We start from the raw sequence: 11496 nt of genomic DNA on the forward strand, positions 1-11496 counted from the left end.
AATACACGGTATCTTCCTAAGTAAAAATGTAATTTGTAAAAAAGGTCTAAATGCCTTTATTTATATTGGAGTATTTTACATTGTATTTTACTTAAAAAGGGGAAAAAAATGGACATTTAACTTTTACAGAGGTGGTTCATTCACATTCTTTTTTAGTTATCCCCCATTTATAAACACACACACCTGGTTCCCAGAACCGTCTCAGGTGAGGAGCCACCGGTGCGGGCCCAACACACACATACAATCCTCGGAGTCAGCATCACACACCTACTGCTGATGTCAGGGACTATTATACGCACTTTCACATAGCCACACTCACACAAACCAGCAGTCTATCTCATCATATCACTTTTATCTCCACAGGTGGCAAATTTAGCCCTCTGTCTCCCTGTCAGCATGTCTACACTAAACAAATCAACACAGACATACATGGAGACTAAAAGAGCTTCCTTGTCATGAAGGTAAAAAAAAAAAGACTACCACAGCTTTATGTTTTTTCGCCTGCTGGCTTTCTATCTCCCTTTGTATCTAGAGCCAGCCTCTCCAACACATTCTGTCCGCAGCTCCACAGGTGAGCCAGTCTCACCCCACGACACCACCAATAATCTTCCTCTGATTCCATCACATCCTTCCCTTCTTCCTTCTAATCCTCCACCATCTCTGTCCTCCATCATCTGATCATACAGATGCACCCATGAGGGCACTGCTGGGATATCCTTACACTCCAGGCAAAAATGTAACGCCAGGCCCATAATTGCCTCATGACCCCCCCCCCCCCGCCTTCACCCGACACCACCCTTCTCCAGGCTTTCGGGGTCCTCTTCTCAGTAAACCCCACCTTCTGGTCATCCTTCAGCCCTGCTCAACACAGTCCACTGGTTCCTGGCAATGGCGAAGGAACAGCAGTCAAAATGTAATTTTCTGCAAGATTACACATGATAATGACTCGTTTTGGAGGGTCTCCATAAATGATGACTTCCAATTATAGATGCAGAACTAATATCGATCGGTCAACAGAAGCGGCGAAGAAGAGGAGCTGTACAGTAATGTTGTGTTTACTGACATCTTTCTTGACGACACACAAACACTGATGTAGACAAACTGCAACTGAACTGATTACAAAGTCGTACAGAGGCTGAACAGCAAGTATTGATGGGAGCCAATAAGAAGCCTGAGAGATGAGTTCACCTGGGAACACAGTAGACCTTCACCTGGTCGGACACACACACACACACACACCTCTGTTTCCATTCAAACACCCCACTGGACTGTTACTAAGCAGACAGTAAGAAAATCACATTAGCTGTAATTAAAAGAAGCATTCATTCACTTCTTCACCATCCGCTCATCTTACTGCACTTACTGTCAGTTTCATCCACCGGCTGGTCCTCCGCTCTACAGCTGCAGTCAGTCAGTCAGTCTCAAGGACAAACGCTCTCCTCGCCTCCGGTCTCTGTAGCTCAGCGATGCAGCAGCACACACACACACACACACATACATACATAAACACACGTTCCCTCTCTTTCTCTCCTCTCACTCTCATCCAGTGCCGAGTTTTACCTAGCCGGCTCACAGGGGCGTCCTGAGAGAGTGTGTCAGACAGAAAGTGTGTCTAAGAGGAAAGGGGTGGCGTGGGGGGGGGGGGGGCAGCCAGCGTTCCCTTATATGCAGAGGGGAGGTGGTGAGTAGAGGGGAGGGTAGAGGACACACAGCACTCCTGTATTCCCATAGATACAGAGGAGGGATTTCTATTGCAGCCTTGCAAAGATGGGAGAGAGGGAGAGAGGGAGAGAGGAAGAGAGGGAGGGAGACGGAGAGAGCATCATATTTCAGCGATGTTGAGTCAGCATGTGAATGTGATGCATGTGTTGATAGCAGTTGGGAATATTTAGAGGGCATGTGTTCTTATGGGCACCTATGGATTAGACAAGTACCCATTACAAAACTAATTTCAAACAATAAAAACAGTCCCTGATGCAGCTGTATACAATTAGTTTTTAAAGGGGATATATTATGAAAAACGTGCTTTTCAGTGCTTGAGCGCATACATTTGTGTATCTGGAGTGATAACCAAGCAGCAAACTATAAAATAAGACAGCCCAGTCGGTTTTTTGTGGGATCCTAAATCATAAAATATGGGATTTAACAAGCCGTTCAGGTTTGGCTCCACCTCTGATGTTATGCAGGCATATTAGAATATATACTGTCACACATCCATCTTCACCTCTGGCTTTGGAACTACATACTTTATGTAAAGGTGTGCAGGTTTTTCTGGCGAGCCAATCAGCTTAAAGAGACAGGCTCTAAAACAGAGCGTTTCACACCGAGGGTGAATACAGCTATATTCAAACAGACAGCATGCAGAAGAAGAAAAAAGTGTTCTAGTAGAAACCCAAATACATGTTCTAGTAGAAACCCAAATACAATTATGAAACTAAAACATAAGCATGATATGTCCCCTTTAAAAACAATGTACTGGCGGATAAAGGTTATTTTTGGGATATCAGTATAGGCGTAAATGTTGGATAGCAAGAAACAGTACAGTACAGAAATGCTGAATATTCATGTATGACACTATTTTAGAATGAGTCTGCATTTCATATGTTGTCCATCGCAGAGCACTGACAAGCTAATTTGTCTGTAATATGTATCTTTCAGCTCAATTATTGAATGAATAGATTGAAAAGGAGGGGTTCAACGTTGCAAAATGTGCTTGTTTGCTCTCTTCCAAAAAGTTTGATATCAGTATGTCCATTCAACATTAGGCAAGGGTCAACCCTTTTAGCTTAGCTTAGCATAAAAACTGGAAACAGAATTTTCGAAAATTTCACGTTATTCCTAAAAAAAGGTGTTTATCCTTGTTATTTGTAAATATTAAAAAATATATATATATCTGGCCAAATGTAATTATTGGATGTCCTGAACTCGCAAAACAACGTGTCATTATATTGGCTTTGAGTTTCTGAGATATTTGTTTCTGTCACTGACATCTCAAGAACATCCACCTGGTGCCCAAAACAAACATTAAAAAGGAGACAAATATTGATACAGCTTGAACACAACTTCTTTCTCATTTTTTAATTCATAATTTCATTTATTTTTCTAGACTTGCACTGACAATCATTTCCAAATTGGTATTGGACAATCTATGGTCGCAGGCAAGCTAAATGAACACAGGAAACAATATCACAGTTAGGTCAATGACAAAGGGTCTAAAATAAAGTTTTAAAAGAAATGTCATTTAAAAAGGTCCTGCACCGTCACACAGGTGTTTTCACTTATCTCTAAGTAGACCTAGATCTAATCAGGCAAAGTGAAACACCTGTGAAAGGTATGAATGCACTTTCAAAAACACAGCCAATGACAGCAAGTCTTAGATTTTTTTCCCGGGGGAATTTCCAAAACTGTATGGAGACGCTGGAATTGCTGTAACCAGAGAATCATATATTTGTCATACAGTGTGTGTAAAGTCATTGAGTATGGCTATGGGAGGCTAAATCCTGCAGTCTGCAGTACAGTCAAGCGAGCATTGGCACAACTTAACCTAGCGTATTTTCTTAGTTAAACAAACCTGCAGCACATGCATACATGGATATGCTCAATGAAAGGAACATAAATGATTGGTTTGGTTTCATTGTTTGTTTGTTTTTGGATGGATGAAAACATTCTCATGGCACGACTTCTTCCATGAAATTGATGGGGAAAAGTAGTGTACCCTTACTTCATTACCTTAAAAAATGAACCTAAAATGAATCTTGAGGTATTTCTCCGAGTCCAAAATCATGTCAGACGAAACCATTTATCGTTATTGAATTGATACCACCAGTGTTTCCCCTACCATTGTCTTGGAGGGGTGCTGCGCCCCGCCAACGGAGCCCCGCGAACGGAGCCCCGCGAACGGAGCCCTGCGCCCCCCCTGAAATTCAAAATATTTATATATATTTACACCCCCCCCAAAGCAGTAAACCTAGGGGAAACACTGTACCACTGAATGAAAACAAACCACACTGTCATCATTGGTTCAGTATCACACGCTAATGAGGCATCAATGTCATTTGATATCTCCAACATGGAGTTTTGTGAAAGGTCCCGTTGCATGAAGTCTTTTCTCCTGCTCCGTTTCAATCACCTCCACGTGTCTTCTCTCTATCTGTGTGGATGTGCCAGGCGTCTCGCGGTTTCCCCAATATGGGAAAGTTTGTCTCGACTGTTGCTAGGACCAGACTGATTCCTTTCCTACTTATGACTCACATGTCTGGGTTATTCTGGACTGTTTTTTTATCGTTCGTCGCCCTGAGCAGCATTTCCTCTCCCTCGCTCTCTGTTTCTCTCAGTGTCTTCTCCCAGCATCCTTCAGGTTCAGGATCCAGAATCCTCGGGTTCTCAGTTGAAGCCTAGGCCCGTTCCTTTGGGTCTCTGCGTGGCCCGGATGGGTTCGGTCATGCCCCTGCCCTCCGGACCCAGGCCCATCCCCGGGCTCCAGCCCATGCTCTGCATCATGCGGCTCCCCATGTTAGTGTCAGGGAGGGGGGGTGCATTCTCCCCCACCACTACTGAAAGGAGAAGTTACAGGTTAGAAAATAGGGAGTTATCGACATATCGTTTGTAGGTGTACATATCTAAAATAGAGTTCCTTTGACTGTTTTTGTTATTCTAAATGGGTCAGTTTTGTAGACATTGGCTCTGGTAACTTGATATAAGAAATGAGAGAAAAGACACTGATATATATCCAATTTCTTTCCAGTATATGAAAAACTACAGGACTCTTTTTTGGTAAATTCCATAACCGAAAGATATTCATACTGTTCTGTTTTTTTCTTCTGTTCCTACATTATTCCAGGGGCCTGTTCTGTTGTTGCAGACTGAATGTTCCTGTATAATAATTAACTCTGTATTCAAGAACATTTCAAACTCATCTTGTAGATTAGTCCTGGCAAAATAGAACTGTACCACTTTTCCTTTATGTATGGAGCAGCAAATGAGTATGACGTGTGGGTTAATTTGCTTCTCTTCACACGCACGACGAATGCGCACATCGCAAAGTGGATGCTGTAGCGTTGTGCCGTGCAGCCTTAATGGACACGTTAATTGATTAATGGAGATTCTGTCTGCCGTCTGGTACTGCCTCTAAATAAAAGCGCATGCATGTCTGTTTCCAAACAGACTAGTGGGTTTTGTCCCCGGCACTTCCTGGAAGTCCACTCTCCAGTGACAGAGGTCGACCCGTTAGCCCGTTTAATCCCGTCTTGATTTATGTGGAGCGCAGGTCAAAGCCGCATGCTCATTTACTCAGACGATGGTTGAGTGCCAAATTGTCAGGAAGTGAATTTGGCAGGACATCGCCGTTGCCCCCCCTGCTGCGAGTTTAGCGACCTGCTGTTCCTCAGACCTACATCCGGGTCTGGAGTGAGTACCAAGTGCTTTGGACGATCAAAATAAATATACAATACATGAAACTACAAGGTGTCACAAGCCAAATGATGCTTAAATAATAATACATGGATCAGACTCTATATGGGGGTTACATTTTAACAGCCTTTGCTATCTCTCCCTTCCTCCTCCAACTGGCCCAGAGGTAAAGAGAGTGGTTTGGGGGGAGGGGGAGGGGGAGTGGGGCCTGATGCACAAGTGTTACAGGCTAAGAGCTAATCCAGTATCTCTGCTCTGACAGCATGACTAGCCAGCTGACTCTTGTCCAACAAAGCTTAGGAGGAAAGGGGGTTAGGGGCAAAAGCGCGGTTTAATAATGAGAGAGGAGGAGAGGGAGCAACACGAAGGCTGAGGGACTCCCTTCTCTCTTTTTAAAGATGCGTAGTGAATCCCTCATTTTTCATCCCCGTCCCCTGTGTTTACATCAGTGTATGTGCGAGACAGAAGGCAACGAGGAAAGCAGGCTGGTGGACATACTGCGCTCAACCAAGAGGGGGAGGAGAAACAGGCGAGAGCCAAAAATACGAAAAAGAAAACGTGGTAAAAAAAAAAAGAAAAAAAGTGCCAGATGGTGCGTTAGGTGCTAGGTCCAATACCTGGGGGGGCGGTGGAACCGAGGGGGGCTGCTTTTCGCCTCCGCTTGACATCCCCTGTACACAGAGAGCCCAGGTGCCCGCTGGTCTGTCTGCAAAACCAGCCAAGCGAGACAAAAATATGTGGGCATTAGTTGAGCTCAAGTAACACAGTGGAAATTATTCTTCCTCATTTGAAGAAAAAAAAATACCCGTTGTGAAAACCAATGGGGAGTTATGTCGATGAGACTGCAGCAGAAACAAAAGGCAGGTACTAAAAAGGAAATTAGTTCTGCGTTTCGCTCATAAATCACTGACGTTTTTCTCAAGTGTTGTTCTCACCTGCTGGCTGTTTTCACCGAACAGCTTCTCCGATGCCCTCTGTCTGACCGAGAGTCCCAATGCAACTGGAGTGGCAGTAAGGAAAGGGAGGGGGGGTATTAAAGAGAATGCTCAAGCAGGTAATCCTTGCAATAAAACTAAGTAGTGCATTTAACAGCAACCACCAAGGACAATGCTATAGCACAAAATGTTAACTTTGGGGGGGAAAAAGAAACTCACCTGTCCGTGCTCTCTCCTGGAGCCCGAGCTGAACCAAGGCCTGTTGGAGATTTAATAATAATGTAATTGAGAGCCATCAAGGCTGCCTTCCACAGACCGAAACCAAACTGCTATTAATTATCTTGTCTTGTCGTAAGTGAACTGCTGGCCCTCGTCCATCACAGAAACGTTTAAAGAAACTTAAGAACCTTTAAAAACGTTATCTTGGGACAACCTTTGCCGTTTGCTTTTCTATTGTATTAATACTAATCTAAGATATTTAGTTTTTGTCTGGAAACCAAATTTGTGTCAAGGCCAATCAAATCTGAATTCTGCTACCTTTCTCAGCCTTAACTTCTTCTTTTTGTCATCATTTAAAATGCAACTCCTAGTGCTACAATCATTAGAGTAGTTTAAAAACAAAACCAATGAAAAACAAGTAGAAGAATACAAACTTTAAAAGCATATATGTAAAGTATAGAAGATGAGGACTCACTCGTGGGGGTCCTGGCTCTGTCTGCCCAGCCGGTCGTTGAAGCTCTGTCCGGAGCTGCCTGCCTGGGGTCTATGCTGGTTACTATGGAGACGGCTCAGCCTGGCATGGAACCCTGAAGAAGGCAGAGCAAGTCGTCAGCAACAAAACTCAGCATGTTCATTATTTTAAATGATAAATCAGTTTGATAATGTTCACAATTAAGTAAATCACAGTCCTTTGGGATACCTATATTTATATTTTAAAGGGCTGCAGGAGTTGGAAATAATTATTACTTGCAGTTATTTTAACAATAACCGCAAGTAGTAATTCAATGAAGTACTTTGCTCAGTAGATTTTCGTTAAGAATATGACTCTGATTTTGAAGCTATTTCAGTGAAACAATGCCGTTTTGAACATTTGACAGATTATTCTAGGTTATTTTAACTGGTATTGCAATTACAATATGAATTGTGATATCAGACATAGCGATATATGATCATTTTTGAAACATTTACAGGATGTGCAAGTCTATTGAATACCATTTGTAGGATAGGAGTTTTCTTCAGCTCCATGACACTTCTATCAGAATGAAAACTTGCATATTTTGCCATAATTCAAATTTGAAATCAAATGTCAATCAATTAAGCAGCCATACATCAGTACACAATACAGTGACCACAGAGAATGGACACTGGGATGTAAAACAAATGCCTTTTTTTTTTTTTATTGCTTATGATAGGAGATTTTGCTTTCTACATCTACTATACAACAACACTTTATTGGCAAACTGCTAAACATTGATTTGTGTTTGCCTCATACTCGTCATGAATGAGACTGCAACAATCAAATGTATGTAACTGTACCTAATCCAACCAAATCACTCCTGTTATCTACATATTAAAAGACATTTCATTATAGTTTGTCTGAGTTTCTTAAAAACGGGTTACCTTTCTGTCCTCCAGGCCCCATGAGGGGGAAGGACCCGGAGAGGATGCTGTTGAAGACGGGGTCAGTTAAGTCCAGCTCCTCTGAAGCCGTCTCCCTCTCCCACCAGGGGACCACCCCCGCTATCCCGCACGCCCCCCCGGGTGCTGAACCGGAGCCCGGCTCACCCTCAAAGAACCAGTCGCTCTGCTCGTCATCAGCTGGAAGAGAGACCAACATGTGACCATGGTTTTTATAAAAAAGAAAAAAGGAGGTTTCTTTGTTTGACCAATAATATTAACATATTGGAGTTTGTACCTTGCCTGCCCTCATCGTTGGTGTAGAGGCCTCCGTCACTGCTGTTACTGACACTACTGGTCTCACTGAAAAGGAGAGAGTAGAAGATGGAGATTTAGGGAAATAGAATACCATACATTTCACCATAAACAATTGTCGATTCAAGAAACACAAGCTAGCTTACACACACTGTGAACACACATTAAAATGCCAGTAAGCTACCTCAGTTTACAATAAATACCAAAATATCACTTTTTTGATACATTAAAATATGGTTTTCTACAGTCAATTTTCCTCAATTAATTAAGAGAAGCCAAGGTTTTATGTTTTTTTAAGAGAATGAGCAGTACAAGTGCATCAACCGAGAAATCTTAATTTGGCAACATTTAAAATCAGGAACTTTCCGATTGGTAAGGAAACAAGACGTTAAAAAAACTGACCGAATATTCTATGTCAGTTTTTCAGAATTGACTGCTTTTGATATTCAGCGAAGGAAATTAATTTCCGTCCAAATAAAAAAAGGGTGGCAGTTTGCAAGCCCTACACTGTACACAACACGGTTCTCAATCAGCCGTTGGCCTACACACACATACCTATACACTCAGAATACAGCAGCAGAGACGGAGGAGTGGAAACTTCCTGGGAATGAATAAAAAACAAAAGTGTATACACTAACCACCTGTCACTCATGTCCTCATCTGAGCCCTTCTGCTCCTCCAACTCCATCTTGTCCTTGGACCCTTCTGTTGGAGAAGAGATGGGGTCCTCACTCTCCACCACCACCCCTTCATCTGCAGCCTCCATCCCCAGTCTGTGGGGGGCCATTTTCCTCTTCTTCACCCTGTTCTTCCCTCCCCCAGGCCCCATCATTCCACCTCCATACAGCTCCATGGGCCCCCTGCCCTCATTAGCACCCATTCTATGCGGCCTGGCACCGACACGGGCTTTGGGGACAGGCGGGGGCCCTAGCATGGTGCAGGAAGGGGGTTCTGGTTCTGCAGGGGGGTCTACCGCCATACGTTTGACCTTTCGTCTCCGCCTGAGGCTGCGAGTTCCCTCTGCGGACCCCAGGACACCCAGGTCGTCCGGCCAAATCGGTCGCTTGCTTCGTCCTGTTTCTGCTGCGACCAGGGTGCGCCTTTTGGGGCCAAGTTGTTCATCCGAGTCGCTGTTGTCACGGGCATGGCTGTTGGCAGCCGAGACCCCCCCTGTACTGGCTCGGTAGTCCTGCAAGACACGTCAATGTGGTTCATATCAGAAGGTGACTGATGCTAAATTGGGAACACATTTGGATTGTTAATACCCCCAAAGCTATACGAGTAAGCATAAAAGACAGATTAAAATAGTGGGAAACCTTGAAGTGATTATGTGTTATGGTTCAATACAGTAAAGAATACTTAAACTGCAGGTAATCTGTACTAATTGGGCAATTCCAACTTTATGTGGAGACGACCAGTTTACAGTTTCTAAAGGATCCGATCAGATTAAGGTTTCTCTGCTTTGGTGGGATATCTATCTGAAAAAGGGAGAAAACTGAGAATAGTATGAAAAATGTGTGCTACTAGATCTCTGATATTACAGTGATTTGAATTAAAATCAACAATCCATTTAAAAAATATATACTTTTTCTATCTCGAGTGTAACATCTCAAGTAGATCAGCATATTTGATAGTTGATCTACTTGTATGATTCATGCACTTTTTGGGCTTTATACCAGTCACTTTCCTCATGGTTGCTTTAACAATGATAATAGTTTTGGCTACTTTTCCCATTTTTTGCACTTGAGAAACACAGGGTGAGCAACGAAACAACATTTATGGACATCTGAAGTGTTTTGCTCAAGCACCTTTTACAGGGAGAGTTTTTAGCCTAAAGATCTATATGTGTAAATTACTGCCCTCCATCCATTCACCTTGTGTTCTTCCACGCTGGACTCTGAGCCCTCACTGAGGTGGCCTGCCTCCCACGGCGGGTGCGGGTTGTCCGAGCGTCGTTTCCTGCCTCTACGCTTCCGAGCCTGCCTCTTCAGCAGACAGCCCACAGCCAGAGCATGGTCTCCTCCATCCCCAAAACCCCCACGGGCAGCCTGCTCAGAGCTCTCCTCCAGGGCTGACACCAGGTCATGGACCAGCTCGTCCATCGTCCGGCTAAAGTGCCTAAAGTTGAGGCATACAAGGAGATACTGGTTAACACATCTTGTCACATGCTTGGACACTAAAAAGCATTTAAGATTGAGTTTTATTGAAGAGTCAGCAGAGTCTGCAGGACAGCCAATAATGCTGTTGAGATACATATTTTGACATCAGGCATTACAAAGCTATACATATAGTCTATGGTAAAAGGGTATTCGTGTGTGTATGTAGGAATGATTTGCAGATTGTCATTGAAGGAGGAGGCGACAGATAAGTATGGGACCATCATTGTCAAGACAGATCCCCGCGCATTAACGTTACTTAGCTTAGCTGTTTGACATGAGCAACTATGAAAAACACGTTAGCAAGATGGCTAATTCTTCAAATTTGACACACAAAATCGATCCCTTTTCGTCGAGCAAAGTTGGATGCAACACAGGATGAGTTTGCGGCGTAATACTTACGCTAATAAATAGTCAGCTCTGATTTAACTGCCTGTGATGCCGCTTACAAAATGCTCTGCAACTACCACCAACATTACTCCTTTTTAGTTAGCTGTTTTGCTTGTTGTTAGCTGTTTAAGCTAACGTTTGCAAGCTAAGTCAACTTACGTTACAACAAACTTCCATCCATCACTTAAGATAACTACACAACCACAGCGAAGAGCTTATATTCCCATTTTTAAATGGTGGTATTTGTAACTACTGTCGTCAGAAGATAAACAACAAAGTATATATAGCAGATGATATTTGATGCTAGCTAGTTAGCATTGCTAGCGTTAGCTCTCTAGCTGGCTCATTCACGAGAGTTGAGTGGACGTGAACAATATGTTACGTCTCAGTGATTTCAAAGACCACCTACCAGCCGGTTCCCGCTTTGCCGATGGTTGTTAGATTAGCTGCACGGTACATTAAAGCCCCCAAATGCCAGATACCTTTAGCCAGAAACAACTGACAAACATTTAAACACCACAGACATCATCCTGACAAAAAAGCTAACGATCAGCTAGCTGGATCAATATGCGAAAAGAGGAGGACAAGCAGCAGAAGGTATTGTGTTGCCTTCAAGTGCTGCAGAAAAAAATTACGTTGACATTGTGTACAACGGCACAGCCAAACAATTACAA

The 11496-nt window shown here is 43.2% G+C and overlaps 2 protein-coding genes across 7 annotated transcripts in view; both read right to left on the bottom strand.

Annotated features, from left to right (window-relative positions):
- LOC117492559 (estrogen-related receptor gamma-like) overlaps window positions 1-1621 on the bottom strand; it is a 28431-nt gene extending 26810 nt beyond the window's left edge. Inside the window, exon 1 of the mRNA XM_034142866.1 lies at window positions 1364-1621. The gene's annotated coding sequence lies outside the window, so the exon portion shown is untranslated. The remainder of the gene's footprint in view (window positions 1-1363) is intronic.
- A 1442-nt stretch (window positions 1622-3063) lies between these two features.
- On the bottom strand, window positions 3064-11413 carry gpatch2 (G patch domain containing 2). Of its 6 annotated transcripts, none has more exons than XM_034142872.1 (10): window positions 11232-11413; window positions 10151-10394; window positions 8918-9465; window positions 8260-8324; window positions 7965-8162; window positions 7039-7150; window positions 6564-6603; window positions 6345-6409; window positions 6027-6115; window positions 3064-4550 (listed from the first exon to the last, which is right to left on the bottom strand). In XM_034142872.1, exons 1-10 carry the CDS (start codon window positions 11279-11281, stop codon window positions 4384-4386), a joined length of 1578 nt encoding a protein of 525 aa, XP_033998763.1. In that variant the 5' UTR covers window positions 11282-11413; the 3' UTR covers window positions 3064-4383. The 6 variants fall into 6 exon arrangements, with proteins under 6 accessions (XP_033998763.1, XP_033998760.1, XP_033998759.1 ...); XM_034142869.1 differs by having other exon boundaries at window positions 3064-4553; XM_034142868.1 differs by having other exon boundaries at window positions 8915-9465.
- Window positions 11414-11496: the final 83 nt, after the last annotated feature.

The sequence above is a fragment of the Trematomus bernacchii genome, unplaced genomic scaffold (assembly GCF_902827165.1).
Source record: "Trematomus bernacchii unplaced genomic scaffold, fTreBer1.1, whole genome shotgun sequence".
NCBI lineage: Eukaryota > Metazoa > Chordata > Actinopteri > Perciformes > Nototheniidae > Trematomus > Trematomus bernacchii.

What these genes read in the sequence shown, in the direction of transcription:
- gpatch2 (XM_034142867.1), bottom strand. Translation starts at nt 11,281, where the DNA reads ATGTACCGTGCAGCTAATCTAACAACCATCGGCAAAGCGGGAACCGGC. An exon ending in CAACGATGAGGGCAGGCAAG is followed by an intron (nt 8,163 to 8,259) that starts GTACAAACTCCA and finishes TCTCTCTTCCAG; the next exon opens with CTGATGACGAGCAGAGCGAC. An exon ending in CGGTTCCACCGCCCCCCCAG is followed by an intron (nt 4,554 to 6,026) that starts GTATTGGACCTA and finishes TTCTCCTTTCAG; the next exon opens with TAGTGGTGGGGGAGAATGCA.